Genomic DNA, 25,702 nt, shown 5'->3' with positions numbered 1-25,702 from the left:
ACGCTTTTGTTAAGGAACTCTCTTCCTGTCTGTCGTCGTTCCCCCAGTGCTGAGGAGATAGACGTCTGTGGTCCTACTTCAGAGAGATCCTCTTTGCTGATAGGGTTTTAAATCAGCTATGCATCTGCCTGTTTAAGGGTCCACTGTGCTTCCTCTTTGATAATTTTCACGTTTTTCATACAAATACTCATCTCCAAAGAACTTGTATCATAGTCAACATCCTGCAGTTTCCTTATATGCCCTTGTTACCAGTTACAGAAAAGAAGAACCAACTTTAGTACTTCTTCAGTAGGAATAGAGGCCGGATATAGGTGGGTCTTGGCAAAGGGCAGAAGGGCTCATTCACGTTGTTCCTCGGTCCCCTTACCCCTGAGAGCTTCCTGCTGTCAGACACAGGGTAATTTATAAAGGGTATGGGTCCCTGCAGTGACATTCTGGATGCTGATATGTCACCCTTCAACCCCCTGCTCCCTTCCACCAAGGAGTTGCCTTAAGACAAAGGAATGGAGTCTGACTGAGCTCTTTAAATATATGAGGATAAAGAAAAGACAGGCTGTTTTCAAAGCTTTACACCTAAGTATTCTCCCAGCAGAGCAAAAGCCTTGGTCTGAGAGGACATGTTGACCATCCAGGACAAAGAATAATCTAGCTGGCAGTACCTTCCTTGAATTGACGGTATGATTTTATGTTCAAGGACCGCTTCAACCTCAGTGGAGCAGGTGAGAGAAAGGAGTTACCAGCGAGCGCTACTCCTCAGCGATCACCGAAAAGACAGAGATAGTGGTAAGTGAGCCTGTGCCTCTGCCCAAAAGTGGAGCCAGCTGACCATGATGTACCCTCGTTCTTTGCGGTTCTAATGTTGTCTTTGGGTCTGCTTCACCTCCAGGGGCAGAGTCGCCATGTGTCCCATGCTCACCGGGTCATGTTCCGTCTTCACCTCCATCTCATTCAAATCACATTCCCCAGTTGCAGCCCCAGGGCCCAGTCCCTCCTTTCAGTGAACTTATGGAAGGTCAGTAAGCAGAGGACCCATCATGATTATTGTTTTAAGAACCTTTTTAAATCAGAAGGGAGAGCGCCTTTATAAAAAGTTGGTTTGAATAGAATTGACATTGCTTTGTACAAAGTGTTAGTTGTAAGACAATACTGTCGCGCAATCTTACATTTACTATATAGCTTTCTTCTGCTTTACAGATCCTGACCCTGAAAATCCAGAATCCGTGACTACAAATGAATGTCCATCCCCAGACACTTCTCAAAATACTTGTAAAAGCCCTTCAAAAATGAGCAAGGTAATAAAATTGACCTTTGAACAAGGCTGTTCAGAAAAGTGGATGGTACTATGCATCCGGATATTTTTCTGCTGTATCAAGTATCCGGTTCTGACTTTTGGATACTTTTTGACCAAATGGTCTAATGTGCTCACTGTGCTTCAGTAATTTACATTTTCTCCTAGAATTCCACCTCCGTATCCCAGGAAATTCAGTCTTTTCGTAGAATATCTGACCACTCAGTGAATGCCCAAAAAACAAAAGGTCAGGTGACACTCATTGAAAAGAAATGCTATTACCACCCTGAATCATGACATGGGGGGTGGTCTGATGTGGCAGTATCTTTGGAAACTAAAGATGAGGGATAGGAGATTGATTTTCTTTTTCCTCATACGTGACATCAAAACAGTTTGGGTTTATCATTAGGGTGTAGGAATTTCAGTTTATGGAATTGAAGGTTATCAGAAATCTTTCAAAATAAGCCTCAAAAGCAGGTTTCATCGCTTAAGAAAAAAAGGCAAATTAAATGTAAGGACCATTATTTCCTTAACCTGGTCTTAATAAAAATTAATCCAGGGAATTCAGGTTAACCTTAGTTATCAGAACTTGTTGTAGCCTCTGAAAAAGCTGGCTTTTCAATATCCCAAGCCTCTGTGATGGACTTCTCGACTCTATCTTCATTTATAAATGAACATGTAAATAACATTAAATACCACTGATAACAAACCTCAATGTACATAAAACGTTTCTTACATGATTTGTTTCCTTTTCATAGCCTGGTTCACCGGGACCTGTACTTCCTGTCCAAGCACATGGGAAAATACTCACAAAAGCAGAGTCCCATTGGGAGGCCACAGTTACTGTGTCAGAAGCTGAGAACGGTGTTCACCTGAAAACAGAGCTCCAACAGAAACAGCTATTAAATAACACCCAAGCGCTTTCGAAGAATCCTCCTCCTCAGCCACTTGTTCGAAGCTCATCCGAGCAACTTCCACAAAAGCTGCCTTCTGCGCCAGTGAAGTTGCACTGTCCTCCGTCCCCTCACGTAGAAAATCCTCCCAAATCATCGACACCTCACCCGCCGGTACAGCACGGTTATCTCTCACCAAAGCCCCCCGCCCAGCAGTTAGGGTCTCCCTACAGGCCTCATCACGCACAGTCACCTCAGGTGGGAACCCCTCAGCGAGAGCCTCAGAGAAATTTCTACCCCGCAGCACAGACCCTGCAAGCCAGCACTCAGCAGGCGACCTCCGGAGCGTTATTTACACAGACCCCCTCGGGACAATCTTCGGCCACTTACACCCAGTTCAACCAACCGAGTCTGAACAGCGCGGCTCCACCCCCTCCACCCCCTCCGCCCCCTTCTTCCTCGTCTTACTATCAAAACCAGCAGCCCTCTGCAAACTTTCAGAATTATAATCAGCTTAAAGGTGGGCTTTCCCAACAGACTGTGTTTGCGTCGGGACCAAATCAAGCACTTCCTGGCACCGCGAGCCAGCAAACCGTCCCAGGACACCATGTTACTCCAGGGCATTTCTTGCCTTCTCAGAACCCCCCGATCCACCATCAGACTGCTGCCACCGTGGTCCCCCCACCGCCCCCCCCACCCCCTGCCCCAGGACCGCACCTCGTCCAGCAGCCGAGCTCCCATCAGCAACACTCAGTGGCTCACGTGGTGGGGCCCGTTCACGCCGTCACCCCCGGGTCGCACATTCATTCGCAAACCGCGGGCCACCATTTGCCACCCCCCCCTCCGCCTCCCGGTCCCGCCCCTCATCACCACCCACCGCCCCATCCTTCCACGGGACTCCAAGGTCTGCCAGCACAACACCAGCATGTTGTCAACTCGGCGCCGCCTCCGCCACCGCCACCACCACCTTCCAGTGTTTTGGCTTCTGGGCACCACACCACGTCCGCTCAGGCCTTACACCACCCGCCTCATCAAGGACCTCCACTGTTTCCTTCAAGTGCTCATCCGGCCGTACCACCGTATCCCTCCCAAGCCACACACCACACCACTCTGGGGCCCGGACCCCAACACCAGCCTTCTGGAACAGGGCCGCATTGTCCGTTACCAGTCGCAGGTCCTCATCTCCAGCCCCAAGGACCAAACAGTATTCCAACGCCTACTGCTTCAGGGTTCTGTCCTCATCCTGGCTCTGTGGCCCTGCCACACGGGGTTCAAGGACCCCAGCAGGCATCTCCAGTGCCTGGACAAATCCCAATTCACAGAGCGCAGGTGCCACCGACATTTCAGAACAATTACCACGGTTCAGGGTGGCATTAAAACGGACCCCAAAAACATTTTTTAAAATGTTCTGTAAGATAAACTGTATATTTCATATGTACCTGTTAAGGTACTTTTTAAAGCTTGTACATGAAACTTTGTATAAAAAAAAAAAAAAAACCAGTGCTCTTTCATTGTATTTTTCCCATTTTTGCTTTTTAAAATTCCTTAAAAGATGTGCTGTTAAGCCAGTATTAGGTATCTTTATTTTGTAAGTGAACATTCCAGCTGTTTTTCTGGCAGTAGATTTGATGCTACATGATCTTTCAATTTTATTGTTGCAGTTAAATTCATTTAGTGAATGTTTTCTATATTATTTCATACATATGCATTTAAGTACACAGCTAAGAAATGGCACTATGAGGATTTTCATTTTTCTTCCTGTCAGCAGTTCTGTGAGTGCATCTTAGGTATAAAAAAAAAAATGCAATACAGATTTTTATAGTTTGGTGTGGACATGGCTCATTTTGTTTTATCGGTTATTTGCGAGCAAAATGTAATTTAATGTATAGATGATTTTTAACGTCTCCCGACACACTGTAAATACTGCATTTCCTTTGCGTATATAACTGCTTACAGCTTTTCTCATTGGATATATAGCGTTGTACATATGACAGGTCTTTGCAAAACTGTGTGATCTTTGTGAGAGTAGTACAGTATATGGCCTTTAATTTCTTTTTTATTTTAAATATACTGTCACATTGAAGCACTGGTTGGGCATTTTAATTCATGTTAATAAATCACAATTATGTCAGTTTTACCAGATTGTCCTGTACAGCTTCTGAGATTGGAGTCTGTTCAAACAAGGGTCTTTTACAAAAAGTTACAGTTTTTCAGATGTAGTTTGTAAGGAGCCTTCCATTTTCTTTAGCGACCACCACCTCAGCAGTCATCAGGAAGCAGTAAGGGGTTGTTCCTATGATGTCCCTACTTGTCACTGTTGCAGGAGCCAACTCACAGGAATCTACTCTGCTGTGGAGATGCTGTGCACATTTACTTCTGTCTGACATCGTACAATGTGAGCCCGTATCATTAAAGCATCACACGTGATACAGTTAGAGCCTGTAAAATATGGAGTAGTTGACCTAAAAAACACAAATATCTAACTTGTACACTTTAGAACATGCGTGACTGCAATGTCCTGATTAATCAAAATTATCTCTAAACCTTAAATTAACATTTATTATCTAGCTCTATAGTATTCAGGGAAAAAAAAATACGAGTTTTTAAAAGTTTGTTTTGGGTGTACAAAAGGAAAAGGAAGAAGGCGTTACCCTTAGAGTTCTCAAGTGAAATGCTAGTTATTTTGGAAAAATAAATTCTGTCTCCTGCCTCTGAGGAGCATTAGTTAGTAATGACACGAACGCATTTTTCCAGTCTTCCCTAGTTGGCATAATTTGGCACAGCACAAAAATTCTGTGTGCTGGAGAAACAAGTGAACAGACTAAAAATGACTGGATAATATCTGGCAGTAACGAAAGTCACACTGCACACTTTTAACTCCCATTTCTTTTTGAAAATCAGCTAATAAGGGCACACAGAGAGCCATGTTTAGGGCTCAATTCTAATCAGCTTCAAGTTTTAAAAGAACTTAGGTCAACTTTGCCCTCCTTGACTTTAGCAAACAAAATTGTACTTCCCGTATTCACTAAAAAAACACTTGTCCAAGAAAAACATGGCTCTACATCACCCAGCCCAACGGTTTCCAAGAACAAAGGTTAACTATTAGCATAGCGAACAGCATTATTCAAACTCTTTAAAGGACTGTCCTCCTAAGGATTTAGGATTCCTCAGTTATAAACTGGCCTACTACACAAATCATGTATAGAGAAACTTTTCTATAAACTGCAGGATCTTGCATAATTCCTCGACTCCTCGATGAAGGACACACGGACTCCCAAATGCTGTCCTCTACCAAAATTTCACTGAAGTCATAAAAAAAAAAAAAAATGGACAATTTAAAAGCGGAATTTAAGGAATAATCCCAGCTGTGGATACAAACTGAAGTTATCTGCCCAAGGACAGTGGTTTCTCCTGTTAACTGTTACGTATGATCCAGGCACAGGAAGAAGTCAGTCAGTAAATTGCTTTTCACCTAAAAAGTCTAGGCTTTTCTGAAGCTCCTGTATCTGTTGTTTTTTTTTAAGCCTTTGGGCAGTTCTAGTTTCCAGCCAGACAGCCTCTCATCTGCTATCATCATGTATGTGGTCCACTGCTTGTCCTTCTCCATGAAGGCCTGATGTGGACCAGAGGGGGAAAGCAGGACGTTCACTAGAACGTCCGAGCCGGCTGCAGTGTTCCGTATAACCAGCGCTTCTCGCTCGGCTTGTATGTATTCTTTAAACTCAAGCCACCAGGTTCCTGCCAAAAAAAACATACTATACCTAATACAAACATATATTCCTTCTAGAACATTTTTTTTTTTTAACATTGTACACCAGTTAGGCTCTTATTAGGGACAGGTCTTTACAAAATTCATAACAATCTAGTTTATTTTCTAACATGAGCTGCAATTGCATTAGACACATTTCATTCAAGTGTGCTATAACCCTGATACAAATTCTTCAGTTAGGGGAAGATGAAGACATATACTTTGTGGTTCTTGTAAGAACGGATCCTACGGAAACTGTGTCTGCAGCAACCATCCGTCGTAGAACCTACGTGGTAACCTACAGCCTCCTCGGAAAACCTCGGCATGCACATTTCGTAAGTGGTTCTGTTGCACCTCACAGCGGTATGTGATTACCATGCTAACTCCTAAAGGACTGTGTCTTGTTCCCTCACAGTGAAAACTAGTAAAAAGAGAGAAGAAAATCTGCAATGCTCAAACACTATGTCATTAGTATGGATTTCATGGAACACGAAGAGGAATCACTGAAATTCTAGGCAATGAATCTGTACTACAGCAGCTCTTCGAAAGCCATATTCTACTCTTACAACACAATGAATGATTTCCGTGTACTAAGTAAGCCTTAATGCATGTTGTGCGACTACATTTCCTGCAATAGGAATGTTGATACTTCCTTTAGTTTGGGTCACACTGCACTAAAAGGAGAGCACATGTTTGTTGATTCTATCACTTCAAATATAGGCCAATGACCAAGGCAATGTCTGGAAAAAAAAAAACCAAAACACTTTAATTTTTAAGACAACCGCAAGCACCTCAAACAATGGATTATTATTACAACACTTGTTATCTTTTCACAATCTAGTTATTGCAAAGGCATATGGATAAATGTTAATGGACAAAGTCAAGAAAAACGAGGCACCTTAATGAATGTAAAATTTTTAAAAAACCTGACATTCAACCCACTGACTTCTAAAAGAGGCTAAATACACCTCTGTAGATTACATTCTAAAATCGTATTGCCTACTATGGTTTGTGTCCTGGATTCTAAAACTTTAAGGAAATGCATAAACAAAATTGTGTGCAACCTGCAAAGGGAAAATCATTTTCTCAACTTCAATACATGGGAAGACAATGAAAAAGCTCAGAAAATTGTTATAGCCACGCATATAACTGCCTATGGAATGAACGTGATCCCTGTTACCTCTGAGATGTTAGGGTCGTGCCCACTGCACCGCTAACTGTACATACCACACCTTGGTTTTGGAGAAACACAAGTAAGCTTTTCCAAAAAAGAAAAACTATATATATATACATACGTATATATGTGTGTGTGTGTGTGTGTGTGTGTGTGTGTATATATATATTTCTAATTCCACACACTGCACATGGTTTTTGTTGTCCGATTTAATCTATGTAGAGTTTAACTTACAGTGTTTGGAGGAGGCAACACCACATGGTACCGGGCCATCACATTTTTAAAGGGAAATTGCTCTTTTTCCTTAAAAGTACTTTTAAAAATACGCAAAAATATGAATGAGAGTGCTAAAACTATAGTACGTATTTTCAAATGAAAGCATGTCTTTTCTTGCTTTAAAGTGCCATATAGGGAATGACATAACTCAGAGCCACTTTGTTTAAAATCCAATGTAAAAGGGCTGTTATGGAATGAAAAGTCTGCATAGCTCCTGGGAGCAGTTCAAGTCCGCTACATGCAACTCAGGCTACAAAGCACTCAAGACTTGGTAGCTTTTCTGAAATTTGAGTCCCCATCCCATATTTAATGGAAATTAACATTTACAGGGTGCATTTACATACACTATAATACAGGAATGATGTCCCTTTGCCAGAAGATAAAATTGTACATTTCCTTGCTATTTCTTGGTTCCAACTTGATAATTTCTTAAGATTGTAAATTATATAGTACTCAGCTAAAATATTTCTTCATAAATAGTTACAAAACCTGCCAAAACACAAGGGGGAAAGTATTTTTCGCTCAAAAAAAAAGACTGACATTTGAATGTCACACGAGAAACAATGCTTAGAGACATGTTATTGTTTCCAGAAGAAAGTGGGTCAGTAAACTACTAAGCTGAAGACAAAGACTACCTTTCCCCAGGATCACAGTGCACAAAAAGCAGAATGTCAAACAACAGTACCTCAAAGCAAAATAAAGGTCTGAGGATGAAGCCAGCTCGCTTGTAATCCCGTTAGAGAATGAGAGTCACCGTTTAGGTCCAATGTACTGGAAAACATTTGCTAGCTCAGAATGCTCTACTCGTAGGATCTGCTAAGAATTCAACCAAGGATGCCGAAGGCATTCGCCAGCCGAGGCTCGTTTTTCTGGAACCATTTCTAACATTGGGATCAGGAAATCTGTAAACTGTGCAGCATCTTCGTGGGGCCAGCCATACTTTTCCACAAGGACATCAAAGAGGCTCCAGGGCTTCAGCTTGGTGATATGCCGCAGTTCTCCTACGGGGAAGAAACAGGCAGTGTCAAGGAAGCTCCACACGCGCATTTCCCATTGGTGGTCCGGCCAGGTTTTCAGTGAAGCGGACACCTACCTGCCCAACACTAGGCAACACCAAAGGCCGGCTTCCCCCCAAGCAGTGACCATGAAAGGTCTTTGTGGCCGTGTTATTTTGCGTAAGCTGGACGAATGCAAACAAGGGATTCACTGAAAGGGGAACAGTTCGTTCTAATCAGTTCCAGGTTTTTTTTAAGTAAGTAGAGGTGCTGAGTCCCCCAGGATGGTTTTTTTTTTTTAAGTTTATTATTATTGAGTAAGCTCTATAACCAACGTGGGGATCAAACTCAGGACCCTGATATCAAGAGTCACAGACTCCACCGGCTGAGCCAGCAGGGCACCACACCCGGAATGTTTTCATTTGCAAAGACTGACAAAGGCACTCTCCCTCCAATGTGGGATCTTCTGCAATTTGTAAATTTGCTTAGAAAAAGCTTTAAGAAACACACTGCATAAACTCCTTGGACCATTATTTCTGCATGTGACCATGCAAAGAAAAAGGGAGTCCTTCCGTCTAGAAATGTGCTGTTGAAGAGAAGTTTCTTTGATGGCACAGGTGTACTTTAGCTCACTAATCCAATATGGCAGCTGCTAGCTAGATGTGACTACTGAGCCCTGGAAATGTTACCAGTGCGACTGAGGAACTGAAGTTTTAATTTGTTTAAACAGCCACAATTAGCCACTGGCTCCTGTACCAGACAACACAGCTCTAGAGGCCAAGGTGAACCAAACACCACTCAATTCCACACGCTGGCTGTAAAATCTAAGAGATCAGGACATCAAATCTTGAACATGTGCTAGTTGCACCACAGAAACCATAGGTCACGAGGAGCCCCGACCAACACAACAGAACAACCAACGATCTAGTAAATGGTCTGAAAACTAGGACAGCCTTTTTCATAATAGGAAAAAAAGCTGATTTAAATCAAACTGCCAAAAGGTCAGGATACCTTTCATTAGGATTAATTCCTTTTCTCTTCCCGTTAGAAATGTTGACAGGACGCGCCTCCCCTGTAGGCAGAGAGGCCTCCCCTGCGGGTCGCAGAGACAAGGAAGGGCTGCCCGGGGCCCGTTCCCCGCTCCCCCTGCACAGGCACAGCTCTGGGCTCAGAGCGCTGGCCGGTCCTGCTGAGGCAGGCACCCCACATGTAGCCCCACGGGAGGGCCAGGTGTGCTCTCCTCTTCCACTTGCTCTGTCCACCCACCAAGCCAGGTGTCTCACGGTGTGTATTAAGAGATGCTTCCTTACTAGGTCTTCTCAGGAGGCCTGGTCTGTTTCACGCATTTACGCATCTCAATTTAGACCATTCTCCTCTTTCTTTAATCACAAAGAAAATAAAAGAACGTTACAGAAAAGTACAAAAACAGAAGGAGGAATGACCTGTAATCCCACCCACTAGGATTTTTTTCTCTCGGCCTCCACTCTCTCTTAATTACATTCCTGTGAACCGGTATGTCTACGGAGTTGCAATCGTCACGCGCACCAGATCTGGGATAAACAGAACTTTACGGAATGTTTCTTGTTGGAGGGATGTTGTGCAAAGTAAACGGAGGACGGAGTTCGGCATGGCTTACAGACTGTAGGTCAGCTCTGTTTTGGGGAGGGGAGTAGAGAAAGGGCCATCTGAGAGGAGAAAGTGTTCCCTCCTGTAGAAGGAAGACTGTGTCCATGAGAACAGAGTCTGAGCAATGGCTCAAAGCTCATCCCCTTTAATCTGGAAATTCCAGCTCTGGAAATCCAGCCTAAGAAAATAAACCCTGGCACCACCCTCCCAATCCCCCCAACCCCACCCACCCACCCAGTACGCATACTTGCAAAATCACAGGTGCTCAGTGACAGGATAACCGTGGTTACAGAAACAAACCATGATACATCGACCTGATGAATACTATTTCATATTACTTGGGAACATGGAGGGAAATTATATGGCCCAGCGTCTGGTACTAAAAGAAGAATAGAAGAGAATGATCACAAGAGTAACCTTCAAAGCGCCCTTCAAGATGGAAAGCAGGTACCCCCCCAAACAGCAGCTTTGTTAGAAGGTGGCTTCTCTCTCTGCATCTTCCGTAATACAGCTCTCCTGGGCTTACAGAGAGCGTGGAGCTCACCAGAGCAAGGTTTGCAGGAAACTAAGAAAGTTCACATGGAACATTCCAAAACGTGTCCTCTGGAAGGGGGAGAGAACTTCACGGACCTTCATCTCTTCTGACCTGGAACGAACACTGCCCGAGGTTGCAAATGAATGTAACAGCTGAGAAGCACAGTCCTATCAGAACATTGAGGGATCTATTTCGGAGGGGGCCAGTTTAAAATCCATCAACAGGCATGAAATTAGGTTCAATCTTCCATGAAAAGAGAGAAGCGTTACCACAACAGCCGCCTTAAAATCTGCATAGTAACAGTGATGAGAACAACACAAGCTGAAAGGCCCTGAAAATCTATTTATTCAGACCTAACTAGCTATAAACTGATAAAAACATTTGCAAAGAACTGACTGGAACACCTAACACACTTTGACCAGGTAATCAATCCCACACACAAAAAAACCTGTGGGCGAAGACGCTGTCTGTAACACGAGCATATGCACCAGGCACAGTAACCCTCAGGTCCGATCGGTACACGTGCCCGACACCGCTACCGTGACAACCCCGAAGTGCCACCTCGAAGAAAAAGCATGTGCCTTATGGAGACAGGTGGAAAAACTGATGCCAAGAAAAAACACAGGAAATAAACTTGCCTAGGCCCTATGATTCCATGTACAAACTCTTAGGCTCAATTCAATAACAAACAAGTCTCACAAATGGTTGCTAAAGGCTCTTTAATAACAAGCCCTCAACTCCCAAACGTGCACATCCGCCGCTAGGACAGGCTCATCCCATGAGCAGGGACCCCGTCCCCTCCCCAGCCCCAGCCTCGTGAACAGCCACCTCTGCTACCACAACTCAGAATACAAAATGAAATAAGAAAACGCTTGAGAGACTGTTTTTCACTATCTGCTCCTATTGTACAAGTGGCTCCTGGACAAGTTAACAAATTTTTACCTTGACAACTTCTTCTCTCTCAGGCAAGTATACCAAGATATGTTCCACTGCAACACATTCTGCAAAAAACCAGACACTTAATAGTGAAAGACTTTACCATTTAAACCGTCTCCTTCCTTTCCTTCCTAAAGAACGCTGAGTACCACTTTGTCTTTCCTTGGGAGCCCAGCCCAAGGCCAGATGGATGACCCTGCCCTCAGCAGCCCCTCGTGCTCCTAATCCGCCCTGGGGGCAGAATCACCCTGACAGAGCCCAGGAAAACGGACAGAAACAGGCCCCAAGGGAGGGCTCCTTCGCCTGCCAAGTCAAGGCTTTGGGACCTGCTACTGTACTCGCCAGGCCCAGATTATCAGAGTACTTTTTAAGGAAAAAAGTTAAGTACTTCCATCAGACTTCTCCTGAATATCATTTTAAGTGATCTGTGAGAAGAGAAATACTTTATTTTGTTCATTGAAATTGTAATATTCCAGAATTAAGCATATAAGCATATAGGAGACTATGAGGGAAATCCTTGTACTGTATTTCAGGGAATACTGGTAACTAGAAAATAAACCATGATATAAAATAGATTCAGATAAATTTCACGGCATATATAGATAGGAAACCTGTCCACAAATACTGGTACAAGCAAGACACAAAACTAGAAATTTGAAGAAATTCCTACAAATTTGTAGGTCAATATCTGAGTTCAGTATCTGTATAAGCCTTACCCCCAACAAATACAAAAATTAACTCAAAATGGATCACAGCCCAAAGCCTAAGAACTAAAACTATAAATTCTTAGTAGAAAACAGAATAATCTCTGGGACTTAGAAGCAGGAAATGGTTTCTTAGATGTGACATCAAAAGCACAAATAACAAAAACAAGTAACAAAGGAAAAAGTAGAAGACTGGACTTCATCAAAATTTAAGTTTTATACTTCAACTGTCACAAGTGATTTAAGAGAAGTTAAAACAGGGGCACCTGGATGGCTCAGTCAGTTAAGCGTCCAGCTCTTATTTTCGGCTCAGGTCATGATCTCACAGGTTAGTGAGACTGAACCCCTCACTGGGCTCTGTGCTGACAGTGCAGAGCCTGCCTGGGACTCTCTCTCCCTCTCTCTGCCCCTCCCCCACGCAGGCTCCCCCCACCCCTCTCTTTTTTCCTCTCAAAATAAATAAATCAATAAATAAAGTTTTAAAAAAGAGAGAGAAGTAAAAACAGGTCCATCCACAAGTTTGTACGATAGTCACAGTAGCGTTATTCATATGAGCCAAAAAGCAGACACCCACATATCCATCAACTGGTGAGCGAAGCAACCAAACATGGTCTCTCCACACATCAAAAGCAGAGTACAGACACAGGCACCCACGTGCATGAGCACTCAAACACCGGAACACATGGAAGAAACCATCACAAAGTCCACACACCGTAGGATTCCATCTACATGGAATGTCCAGAACAGAGAAACCCAGAGAGAGAGAAGACCAGCAGCTGCCAGGGGTCAGGGGGAAAGAAACCAGAATGAGTGCTAATGGGCAAAGGATTGGTTTCTTGTCGAGAATAAAAATATTCTGAAATCAGACAGTGGTGACGGCTACATAATTCAGGAACATTCTAAAAACTACTCGATTGTACGCTTTAAAAGGGTGAATTGTACGGTATGTGGATTACATCTGAATAAAGCTGGAACAAAAGCTTAAAAAACTGGAACAAAGCTTAAAACAAAGTAATAGCTTTAAAAGAACCCCAACACTGTGTTAATGCACGCAGTAAAAATACACACTAATCATGATAAACGACAGGAATATGTGGGATGAACTAACTAGAACTGAACAGCTGAGAGCAATAATTTCATTACTTTTTCTGCATCATATGCTCAAATTCAAAATGAAATGATTAAAGCGCTAGTTTCAGACTTATGATCAGCTGTGGCCTGTGGTCTGTTATTTTCCAAAATGTCTCTGTGGTGTGCCCAGTGTCCCTCCAGTCTGCCTCCAGGGCACCGCACCATCCCTACCGTACCCTCCCGCCTTGCACCCCGACCCTAGCAAGGGAGGGCCTTAGACCACGCAAGCCTTCAAACAGGGCCATGTGTGCGGGCGTGCGGGTGCCACGAGGGCCGTCCTGGGCCAAGGGGGACACAGTGTCACCTGCTTCTCGCTCTCCAGAAAGGAGGACTCAACACAGGTTCATGTTTCTAGTCTGAAGTTATTTTCTGTGACTACTGGGCACCGGGCTGTGGGGAATCCCGCACCAAACAAGACAGACCGGGGTCCTGATCTCACAGAGGGTGCTCACAACTCAGAAGTGATGCTTAAAGTGAAACTGTATTAAAACGTGTATTAAAGTACACGTTTTAAAAGTTTTAGACTCACTAGTGTGAAGAACCTTTTCTAGTCATTTGCACAGGGCCCGGCTCATGGGGAGATCAGCCCCACGCATCCCCAAGGTGGCCTCGTGCCCGAGCCTGGCACCTGCCACCTGCCTGTGCAGTCAGCAAACCGCGGCGACCAACGGGTTTCACCACCTGAGGCCTAGATGATGAACGGGACAGCGCCAGCCTACACGGGCCCGAAGCCTACGGCGGGCTTCGATCTTCACACAAGTAAGAGAATCTGTTGATGTGGGGGATTCTGGAGGGGAGGTGAAATCGTTCTAACAAGTTTCATCTCAAACACTAAAAATGAAGACTGCAGAACAAAGCCCTATCACAGGGGGCGTGTCGGCATTGCACTGAAAATGCTCTGCACGGGCTTTCTTGTTTTCTTTTTTTTTTTTAAGTTTATTTATTTTGAGAGAGAGAGGGAGCATGAGCAGGGGAAGGGCAGAGAGAAGGAGAGAAACCCAAGTAGGCTCATCAGTGTGGGGCTCGATCCCACAAACTGTGAGACCGTGACCTGAACTGAAACCTGGAGTTGGATGCTTCACTGAGCCACCCGGGTGCCCTGTCTGCACAGGCTTCTTGCATGCTTTGAACTGCACTTAAGGTCTCTGGTCCAACACACAACAGATCACTCTCACACGTTCCAGCCCACGTGATGCCCTTCCCTAGAATCAAACCGTTTTTTTAAAAAAATTAACTACTCTGATATTTCCAACAGTATGTCTTATTAAAACAATGGCCACTCGTGTGTCGACAGAACGTCTGTACAGCAGTGTGGGACGGTGCACTCCTGCCTGCACTGTTTTTGCTACATCACCTGACAAGCACTGGGACACTTCCTGGGGACAAGGTGCACTCCATCCCGGTTGCTATCACAAAATACAACCAAAATGAGGGGCTTATAAATAAGAATGAATTTATTCCCCACAGTCGTGGAGGCTGGCAGTCTGAGATCCGGCTGCCAGCAGGGCTGGGTCCCAACGAGGGCCCCCTTCCGGGCCACAGACCCTCTCGTGTCCTCTGCACGGGGTAAGGGAGTGGTCTGGGATCTGTTCTGTAAGGGCACTAATCCCAACCAGGAGGGCTCTACCCTCATGGCCTTATGTTCTCTCCAAAGGCCCCCACCTCCTAATACTAACACTTTTGGGGGTTAGGATTCCCACACATGAATTTGGGGGGGGGGGCGGGGGGACACACACACCTCAGACCCTAACAGGACAGAAGCAGGGGCAGAATGCACAGAGGTGCTTACTTCTAGTGGGGCACATCTTCATACACTGGTGAAGAGGATTTTTGTGAAAGACATTTGGTGGCTAATGTCCACACCCAGAGGAGTTAACCTGCTGGTTATCAAACTGTAACAGGATGAGAACAGTAACTACCTTCCTTTGCCAAAACATCCAGCTCGCGTGGAAAATTCCCAGCTAAGGAATGACTGTTCAGACTAGTCACAGTCATTTTACCCAGAGTTGTACGTTAAGAAGAGGTCACTTAGCTGCGCTTGGTTTTTAGCTTTAACACACAGACCCCATGCTCTTCCTCACAGGCATCAGGGTGAAGATGTGGCCTGGGTCTCCCGCAGGAGGACAAAGAGCAGGGTAGGGTGCTGCTCACTCCCTCTCAATCGTTGGCTATTTTCCAAGGGGATGCAAGCAAATTAATAACAGCTTCTGATTTTGCTTTTCTCTTTGTCAGTTCTGGCATGCAGGCACTTAAAAAAGGTTAACGGATACATTTAAGATCTCCTTACTTCCAAACTGTATATCCGCACACATTCCTTAGGGGGGGCATGCCAAAACCCATCTTTTGTGTAACAAATCATTCCTCTCATCCTGGGGGACATGGTAAAATCTATTTTCATGACACACCCTCATTCATCAAAATATTATTTCTGTGACTTCTGTAAAAGCCCTAAATCCCTTCTGATCTCCACTTATTATAAATAAACAATGATCAGGAAAGGACTTGGGTCCCAATTCCCAATCACTTGCCTAGTCAGAAATTCTCCCTCATATCCAAATGAAGGGGAAAGGACCCTAGTTACCACAGTAACACTGAATCACAATGCGTCTGGTCTGTCTTTACCAAGGAGGCCAAATGTATTTCGACCCTGGTCACCTTCCAACAAGCTCCCTGGCGGAGCCCGTGCATGCAGGCCCTAAAGCGCATGTGCAGTAATAATGGGACACTGCGGCAGCACAGTCCCAGGTAAGCACTCCGTACCCCCGTCGGGGAGCAGGCAGTGGTCACGCACAGACTCCGAGTGGCCCTAGGAGCAGGGCTGCTGACAGGAAGGCTGACAGGAACGCCGCCTTCCGGCCTGAAGGGCTACGCGCAGGGAGCTCTGAGCAGAGCCACCTGCTATGCGACATCAGTTCACCAGCATCGCTGGTCAGCCCACCCCTCCCCACCACCCCCCCCACCCCCCACCCCGCTCAAAGACAGCACCTGCCGATGGGGTGAGGAGGGGCTTCGGGGCTGGTACCCACCAGGTGCCATCCCTGGGAGCCACGCCCAACTGGCGCCAAGAGCCTCAGAGCACTGCCTCTGGGAACGAACCTGATCCCAGGCCACTGGACAAGCAGGACTTCACCTCCTCAGCATTCGGGTCCCCTCCTGCAGTGCGTGTCCCTCTTCCTCCCCGCTGTGCATAGATAGTAAGCGGTTCCCAACCCACAGACGCTGCGCTGGGAAAACTGCAGAGCCCAGACCTTCTGAGAAGCTCCTCGCTGCAGAGGAAAAACTCCGTGTGGCTTTACTGGCTGTTGGTCCTCTGTGCCTGATGCCGGAACCTGTCCGTCGGCCTGTGGCGGATTCTCTGTTCGGCTGACAGAGCAGGTGCTGAGTAAGGTCCAGCGCCCTCCAGTGCCCGTCCCCTCCCTAGAGCATCAGCAGGTCAGCCATGTCCCCTACTTCATGACAGACTAGGCTGCTAGCTCTTGGCCACCCTCCCCTCCAAGCCTCCACCTGACAGTGGTGATGGCTGCGGCTGGGGGTTCACTGCAAGTCCAGCCAAGTCCTCCCAGGGGCCAGGCCGTCTCTCACAGGCTGTGAAAACACTCTGAAATGTGGAAGAAGGGCTCCGCCTTGATTAAAACAGAGTTCCTCAGGTCACGCTGAATCCCAAGCCACAGTAATCCAGAGCCTTCCCTTGCTTCAGCCCTTCAACCATTTTTAAGAAGTTTCCTACGGAAACTTAGCCCGCTCTCTCAGCAATACTGCCGTCTAGAAGTCCGTCGTGTTTAGAGCAGTTCCTTTCCTGTTTACAACTCTGCCTCAGCAAACGTGACATGAGCTACTAGGGTGCCACGTGCTGCGTAGGAAATGGAAGGTGCAGAGATGACATGACAGGACGTGCCCAGCCTCACACCATGCTGTCACAGAACAGAGCTCAGTGGCAAAGCCATTCTATTAGCCTCAAGCCTACTTGGGCCCACGTGTGAGGGGAACCATAACCTTGCTCATGAGACCCAGACTCAAAGTCCAGGTGGGTCTTCAGAACCAAAATCGACACAGGTTGTCTGAAGAGCAGTTTTTCCCGACCATTTTTTTTCCCTGTGATAAGCCTCTAAAAGGTAGTGAGAAAATAACTGCATCTAGCTACACATTTCAGAGGTTGCCCATGGGGTGGTCCTAGGAAAGCCGGGAGCAGTGGTCGCTGTGCTCAGAGTAAGTGGAACAGGAAACTGCTGGCTTCGGCACAGCACGTTCTCGAGTCTTGCGCATTTAACGGGGATGCGTAATTTAAAGGAGGGAACAAGGACTGGGTGGCTGGACATCACCAAAGGGTATAATAAGGATTTATGACTCTAGAAGAATACCTTATCTCATAGGAAAATAAAAAGTCAAAGCCAGTTCTCCAAATCTGACTAAAGCAGAAAGCGATAGAGCATGTTGGACTTTCAGAAATTTCTAGAAACTCCACATCCTACTCAAACCAACTTTAAAAGTTCTTTATTAAAGGGGGTGCAACTGCTCCCTCTCACCGCCAAAAAAAATTCAAGCTGGAAAAACATAATTAAGAGGTCCAACATGCTCACACAAAACAATATGGTGCCGGGAAGGGGTTCTTTAAAAATAAATTCCTGGCGCCTTTTTACTAAAGTAAATCAGCTATTAACACAATGTCAATAGTGCAGGGGAGAAGAGAACATCATTTCTCAGAGCAGGGGGCACAGGGTCTCAGCAGCCCGCGCCCACGTCATAAGGAGCTCAGACACACCCAGCAGGACACAGAGGGACGCTCACAAAGTCCTGTCCCCAGGCTGCCTCTACTCCACGGCAAAAACATTCAGGCTCCATGAACAACATGAGAAATGGAAAGAGAAGTCTAGCTGGTTTCCAAAAACCACTTAAACTCCTTTTCACAAATCCGTGAATACACAGACTGGGCTTAGATTAGGAGAGGAGAGGGCAGGGAGGAGACCGAGGGTTCCGGGAAGTGGTACTCTTACAAAATCCGTACTCCACAGATGGGAGATGGTTGAAGCTTATTTCTTGAGAGCTTTCTTCAGCAGAATCCCCCAGCTGTAACAAGGTCCAGGTCTTTCTCCACTGCCCAAACGTGAATGCACAATTTCTCCTTTTGGGAGAGGATTATGCTGAAAATTAGTGTTGCATAAATACCGTTACCTTTTCTGGTGAAAAACTCCTTGGAATATTTTCCCAACATAGCGTATTTTCGAGGGACTTTCCCCAGCAGTTCAATGATCAATGCTATGTGATCTGCATTGGGAAACATTGCCAGCAAAACAGAAACACACGACAGTTTAATCAGTACACTGCATGCAGACACTGCTACCGCCCGCGCAGACAGAAACAGAGCGCGACCTGTATGATCCAAGCACAGGCTCTGCCGGTGCCGCCGGATGCACAGGGGGACCGTGGCAAGGTCAAGTGCGGTCTTCCCTGTCAACTTTTAAATCAGCACAGGAATTTCGCTAGGTTGCCTTTCGAATTTAGGAGAAATGTCTGCCATCATTCGCGCTACAATCAGTAGTGCTATCCCGTTTCTGTCTGCATCGTGGCGCTTTTCAAAAAGAAGAGGTACTACCTCTGCGATTGAAGAATTCCCGAGAATATTTTCCAGATAGAGCAAAGTGCCTTGGGATACTGCCTAGCAGCTCTATGATGTGGGCTATGTGGTCTATGGAGGAGAGAAAAACAGGACATGGGAATGGGAGGGGCAAAGGGAAGGATGGGATAAAAGAAGAGGGAAAAAAATTGAAATTAGTAAAAAATCAGAAATAGATTCAAATCAACAATGTCTGCAGCACATCCATGCAGAGGCTTCTAGGGCTGGCAGGCCTCAGGCACCATCTGGAACATCGGACGGTGACTGATGCCAGCTCACCCCTGGCCACCCCAGCACTGTAAGCAAATAAGCATGGAGATGGTCAGCTTTACAGATGGAATTCAGGCCAGAATTCCCAGGTTTTCAACTCAGCTCCCCGACAGGACAGTGAAATGGGCAGATCGGTGGACAAAAGGACCACAGAGAAGCCTCGGGGGTCGCACAGCCTGTCCTTCCCTGGCTGCTGAGCGCCAGGCCGAGGCCAGCAGGAAGGAGAGGTGGCCCAGGCCGAGGGCAGAGCTGCCCGTCCACTGTGCCTGAGGGGGCTTCAAGCTCAGGGGAAAGCATCTCAACTGGGCGTTTGAAAACCAAAACACAGCTCTATTTCGGTAGGGAAACACAATACTCTCCAGAAGCTCAGGCCTCTCAGGAGGCCCAGCCTGAGGTATTTGGCAGGCAGCAATACTCACCTTCATCCCTGGAATAGTCTTCCCCAGAATGCGGTTCAAACAAATAATCTCCCGTTGCCAGCTCAAATGCCTAGGACACAACAGATGACATGCTAAGCACTTCAAAGACACTGGCCCCCGAGGCAGCAACTTTCTCTCCTTATACAAGAGACCCACGTTTTCCGAGGACCTGATCAAACCCAAGAGCCTTCTAAAAGAGCTCAACACCAACTTTTTTCTTTCAACTCTGAACTTCCTAAAAGTTCAAAGAAGCTTCAGAAATTTTTCTACATTCCCTTTACTGGAGGACGTAAAGGCTGTGTCCTCTCCTCATTTTGCGAGAAGCACAGCGACAAGCAGCTGTGTGCAGGCGCAGGGGGAGGGGAACGTGCTCCAGCTGTGGACGGTGGGACAGGGACTCAGGCCTGCCCTCCCCCACGCAGGCTCATCGGGTCCCGGGAAAGCGGGCACTGCCGCTCTCTTGAAGCAAAGACCCTCGTGCCTTGGTAACCAGGAGCTATTTTCAGCATCTCATCAATTCTGCCACTTCTGACTCAAGCAAAGGAAAACCTCGAGCCAAACAGAAGGCTCTGAACCCTGGGCCAGGAGGAGCCAGGTGAGGAGGGCAAGGAGGGCCGGCCTGCCTCTAGGGCTACCACTACCCCCAGCATGCCCTTTGTTTCCATTTCTGCCACACACTCTTCTCCCCTTGTTCTAAAAAAAAAAAAAAAAAGGGGGGCGCCTGGGTGGCGCAGTCGGTTGGGCGTCCGACTTCAGCCAGGTCACGATCTCGCGGTCCGGGAGTTCGAGCCCCGCGTCGGGCTCTGGGCTGATGGCTCAGAGCCTGGAGCCTGTTTCCGATTCTGTGTCTCCCTCTCTCTCTGCCCCTCCCCCATTCATGCTCTGTCTCTCTCTGTCCCAAAAATAAATAAACGTTGAAAAAAAAAAAAAAAAAGAACAAAAAAAAGCTCAGGACCATGGGTTTAATTTGCTAATGTTATAGAAAGATGGCAACTGCTATTGCTCTGCTGATGGAATACCACGTTTAAAAATTTTTTTTGTTGTTTTTCAAAGGAAAAGGCTAAATCCTATTTTTTGGTTTTTCTATACTTACTTCTATTTTGTATTGGATCTTGTGGTTCTAAAAGGTGCTCAGGAGCCTAGACCTCTGTCACAGATGCCTGCGGATCAGGGCCCTCCTCACTCCCACCCCTGATGAACCATCACCGCACCCACCCATTTCCTCTTTCTGTTCATGACCAGAGTGGGTCAGGAGGGGGTCTCCTAGCACTGTCTTTAACAAACCGAAGGTGGACGCACTCAGGCCAGGACCACATCTCTTCACCATTTTTTTGGTTTGTTTGTTTGTTTATTTAAAGAAAGGAAGACAGTGGGGTGACAAGATGGTTGTCAGCAGCCCCATGAGAGCATCGGTGCATGAACTCAGGATCCCGCAGGACACGGACATGCCCATCCCAGCCCGTCCCAGCACCGAGTAAGCTGGTCACGCAGGCGCTGCAGGGCCAGGGAAAGTCCTTACCGGGGGCCTCTCCTCTCCACCCAACCCCACATCTGGTCACAAATCCAAGGGGAAAATTGAACAGCCAGAAGGGTCTTCCCCGCCCAGGACACAACTAAGCAGCCTACAAGCCATGAGGAAAGGGTGAAACCCTAATGGAGAAGAAGCCACTGCGGATGCTCCGTGGAGAGGGCCACGGCTGCTCCTTAACCCTCCCCTGAGAACTCTCTCTCCTCACACATTTTCAAACACATTTCAATCAGGTTGAATTTATTTCTTACAGCCTAACACTAAGGTAGGTCAACTGAGTGTTCTTTGAAAGAAGACTGTTTCGATTAGCACCCACGTGTTTCCAATGAAACACTCAAGTCAAAGAAGCCTACACAGAAATGGTTTAAAAGAGAAAAGGAAGATGTGAGGGAAGATGGGGGCTCACGTGTGTGTCATCTGGTCCCGGTTCTCTGGGGAGTGACAAGACTTCCTTAACAGGAAGGCCACATGTGATAGAGCTGATGCAGAAATTCCGATGGAAATGTGGGCCCTCATGCTTCACAACCTGCCCTCACGCCGGTTAAAGATTACCGCCTTCAACTCCGTAGGTTACTTCTGCTATAATCTCTATTGTTACTGTTTTAATACTTGGGATTTTTCATGCTTGGGAATCTTGGATTCCTTCGTCTGTACTTGACCAGACCCCCTTGGGAGACGTTCCCCTGGAGCAAACTCTGTTCTCAGGTCCTGGGGAGACCAGACACCTCTTTCTTGAAATGCCCTCCCCCCCACACCAAGTACCCGATTCTGAATAAATAAGGTCACCTATTCTTTCTGTGATGGGACCAGTGCTGAACAAGTGAACTTTGCCAGTCTGCCTTTTCTTATTTCTAGGGCACTGACTATGGCTCACCGCGGAGCCTGTAGACGTTACCTGCTCTGGGCCTGTGACACACAAGTACACAGCAATCGATGCCTCGGCCCACGCAGAATTTTTAGATCACATACACTTACGTTGGGAGGGGCCCCAAGACTCAAGAAAAGGAAAAGAGGTTCAACGGGACACATATCTCAGTTTCTCTGCCTCATTCTGGTGCTCTCCTCCGGCTCTAAGAGCCCTCCTCCACGATGAGAGCAAAGACACCAGCTGACATGCAGGAGCTCGCGACCCCAGTAGGGCCTCTGCAAGTCTTCATGCCATTTATGCCATCAAAGGACTCCAGGCCTCACCACCAAGAACAACTAGAGCTTTAGTATAGACTGGAATTATGAATTTAATATAATATTATGTTTCTAAACTTCGACAAAAGGACAGGAGTAGAGAAACACTGCCTCGTGTTTACCAGGTTGTCTGAGAAGAACAGAAGGGGACCTCTCAGCCTTGGCCTTCAGGGATGGGAGGTGGGGGTGGGGAATGATGGCTTGACCCCCATCCAGAACAATCACGCTTCCAACATCTGCCTCATTAAAACAACAACCCGTAAGCGGCCTTTGAGGCACCGAGGGAGCTTATGCTTCGTCTGAGGGGAGCAGGAGGCAGGAGAAAGGAGATGGACTCTAGCACTGTTCACAGCAGCAGGAGTGGCCAGGGTGTGAAGACTGTGTGGAGGGGCGAGTCCTAATCTAATGGAAGGCAAGACAGACAACCTGGTATAAAATCGCACTGAGCTCCACCATTATTCTCCTGTCTCTGTGATCTTGTCCTATTTTTCCAGTTATATCACCAAAATTTAACACCCCAAATTAGAAGCACAGGATTTCAGAGTTGAAAGAGCTCTTGGAGTCTAATTCAGGGCCCCTCCTGTGTTGCTGGGGACAAGTAAGGCCTGACCTCACCACATCCTGGAATGGAACATTTCTCCCCCGAAGCTCCAATTTTTGAAAGTGCTCCCTTCCTACTGACCTAACCTCTGCTTCCCACCGCGTCCGGGCCCTCCGCCCCCTCCTGCCCTCTGGACCTCACTCCTCTCTGCACAGCAGCCTCCAAATTCAAAGCAGCCATCACATGCCCACCAATCTTTTTAACTGTTCTTTTCCATGTCTCACACAGCAAAGACTGAAGTTTTTGATACTCACTGAAAAACTTAATTTTAAAAATTATCTGGTATTATTTGTCAGAGCAACGTGGGACCAGAAAGGCACGATGTTTCCAATCTGGCCACATCTGTTGCCTCAGATCTTGATAATTTTACACAAACAACTACTATTTTTCCATATTGTCCAGCACCATGCTTCTTGCTGTAACACCAGGGGGCATATGATACAGCAAACTCAGAAGAATTGTTAATCTTTGAATAACAGACAATTACATATATTGCCTGTTGCTCTTTTTAGTGAGAAGAAAAGTGCCAAGCTTTACACATACAGTCTTTCATTTTAAATATATCAGAGAATTTGGGGGGGGGATGGAATAAGAAAAACATGAAATAGCACCCCCTTTTCCACACACACACACACACACACACACACACACACACCCTTCCAGCACAGGACCACAAAGCACAACCCACTTAGAGGAAGGAGCTGAACTGGCTAGGAAACAGGGCCAAGAAAGAGAAACTGAAATCGGCTTATGGAAGAGGGCCCACCGGTGCTCATCAATTCACAGGTCGGCAGCAAGTGAGAAAATGATGCGCTGGTGAGGGCCGGGGGAGGGTCTAGACACAAGTAAACCCGCGATGCAGCCCAAACCAGTATGATACACAGCGGGGAGAGGCGTCCTGAGACCCCGAGAAAAAACATCTCCGTCTTCTCTATGGGAACAGACTCCATCAAAGGGACTATGGGCGGCTACTGGTGTCTCAGAAATCAGTGGACAGCCCACAGCAACAAGCCAGAATATTCTCTAGATTTGGCCTTATATATAAAGGAGGAGAGATTAAACACTGGTGTGTGGGGAAATCCTTTTCCTTGTCAGTAAGGACAGAAGGTCTGTCAGAGGTCACTGAGAAGGCCTCCCGCCTTTCGACCTCAGACAATCTTTCCTGAAGACACTGCTGTCTCATCCTCCTCCACGGCACGAGGGAAGGGTACAGCCCACAATCTTTCAGAAACCAGACAGAACTACTTGAAGCCATTTTGCCACCACAGAGGAGGCTGTGATTCCTGAGGGTGGTGGGCTGAAGAGGGCCTTGAGTAGAGGTCGTCTGTCACAAGACCAAAGCAGGCTAAACCCTAGAACACGTCTGAGAAGAATTCTTCCAACTCTCAAGGCGCTCAAGACCGCAACCTTGCCCTCACTCATCCCACAGCAGACGTACTCCGCAGTTGGGAAAACTCAGACCACACGTACTGGTGAGACTGTCCCATGATAAGCGCTGCGGGATGGGCCTTTACATTGAAGGAAATGGCCAAGGCCGTTCTTACCATGCATGCTGTGCTCCAAATGTCAGCAGGTGTGCTGTAACCTGCCCCTATTAAAACCTCTATGGATCTATACTGACGCGTCTGGATGTCTTCTGTGAAGTGTTTATGCTGGAAGGGAACACACTGTATTAGTACAGAGGAAAACAGACATGCAAAAAGAAAAAAAAAAAAAGCGTCTTCTAATCCATGATCATGACCAAAATGCTCTAGAAAGAAAACTTTACTTACCACCCAACAAGCATTTCCCAGGTCGGCAATTTTAACTCTAATTTTATCTGCGTTCCGTGGATCCAGGGGGTTCACCAACAAGTCGGCCGCCCGGGTTTTTGCTGGCATGAGCAAAGAGCGAGACAGTTAGTACTTGGGAGGGGTGGCTTGCGTCTGTGCACACAGTGTCTGCCGGGCACAGTCTCCTTTTCTAGGGAAGTGATGGGAGGATCATTTAGGCCTGGAGCCCTGCAAGTTGAACTCAACAGAATTTGAAATTCTTGGTCTCCATCCCCGGAAGATATTTCACAAGAGAGAGCACACTGGGCTGCCCAGAGACCTCACCGGCTCCGCCTTGCCCTTTCTCCTTATATTGCTGATTCTGCCACCTCTAGGATGACCCTACTCTGCTCCCTTCTGCATCTTTCCAGCTGCTCCTCATCGCATCAGAGCCCATAGAGAACCACATCTATCTTGGTGCGTTATTACATGAAACACTAAAGTAGAGACAACATGTTCCCAGATGGCCAATCCCTTTCTAGGTGACACACACTTCACCTGGTAGCCACATCTCCTACCTCTCCTGCTTGGGCTGAGCACAGAGACCTCAAAGGTTAGATGATGGCTGGTTAACAAATACAGATTACAGGCCAGGACTCATCAGTTCGGGTTTAGCTTTGGACAAGTAACGCTCCACAACAGAGGTCTCCTGAGGCCACCTGGGCCACAGGGCAAACCGCTGAGGTCCCTCCCTCCCAAACTTATCAAATACTCAGGCCACTCTTAAGCCCAGTGACCCCGAGAGAATCTCAACAGTGGACACAGGGCTAGACTTCTCAGGGTTCCTGGGGCCAGAAGAGCTTTATGGACAAGCCTACATCATGCCCATATTGGGCAGGGTTAACCAGGGGGCAAGTGACAAAGAAAACTAACTTGGAGAGGCCCAGACAGGAAATCCTGAAGTGACTGAGCATCTTCCTCAAACCTTAAAATGACTTATAAGCTCCAATTTCTGGAAGGGATGAGATGTAACC

At 46.6% G+C, this 25,702-nt stretch overlaps 2 protein-coding genes across 25 annotated transcripts in view; one reads left to right on the top strand and one right to left on the bottom strand.

The window, feature by feature from the left end:
- KMT2E (lysine methyltransferase 2E (inactive)) overlaps nt 1-4,318 on the top strand; it is a 99,488-nt gene extending 95,170 nt beyond the window's left edge. For 4 of the 5 annotated variants that reach the window (XM_006929135.5, XM_003982682.6, XM_045052271.1 and 1 more), the window contains 4 exons: nt 695-783; nt 887-1,012; nt 1,195-1,292; nt 2,047-4,318. In XM_006929135.5, the coding sequence (XP_006929197.1) occupies nt 695-783; nt 887-1,012; nt 1,195-1,292; nt 2,047-3,558 (1,825 nt within the window). In that variant the 3' untranslated portion in view covers nt 3,559-4,318. The remainder of the gene's footprint in view (nt 1-694; nt 784-886; nt 1,013-1,194; nt 1,293-2,046) is intronic. The other variant, XM_019825358.3, reaches the window with a different exon arrangement.
- A 3,622-nt stretch (nt 4,319-7,940) lies between these two features.
- The window catches only part of SRPK2 (SRSF protein kinase 2), a 256,095-nt gene continuing 238,333 nt past the window's right edge, over nt 7,941-25,702 (bottom strand). For 8 of the 20 annotated variants that reach the window (XM_019825360.2, XM_023250282.2, XM_045052278.1 and 5 more), the window contains 6 exons: nt 24,690-24,790; nt 24,462-24,569; nt 19,607-19,676; nt 18,897-18,989; nt 18,476-18,568; nt 7,941-8,380 (listed from right to left, as the gene is read on the bottom strand). In XM_019825360.2, the coding sequence (XP_019680919.1) occupies nt 8,196-8,380; nt 18,476-18,568; nt 18,897-18,989; nt 19,607-19,676; nt 24,462-24,569; nt 24,690-24,790 (650 nt within the window). In that variant the 3' untranslated portion in view covers nt 7,941-8,195. Of the gene's footprint in view, nt 8,586-11,477; nt 11,537-16,291; nt 16,670-17,781; nt 18,445-18,475; nt 18,569-18,896; nt 18,990-19,606; nt 19,677-24,461; nt 24,570-24,689; nt 24,791-25,702 lie in introns of those variants that run through there. The other 12 variants (XM_023250277.2, XM_023250281.2, XM_023250284.2 and 9 more) reach the window with 10 other exon arrangements.

This window comes from Felis catus, chromosome A2, assembly GCF_018350175.1.
Source record: "Felis catus isolate Fca126 chromosome A2, F.catus_Fca126_mat1.0, whole genome shotgun sequence".
Lineage (NCBI taxonomy): Eukaryota > Metazoa > Chordata > Mammalia > Carnivora > Felidae > Felis > Felis catus.
The sequence above is the reverse complement of the archived record's forward strand: the minus strand, read 5'-3'. Positions and strand labels throughout refer to the sequence as shown.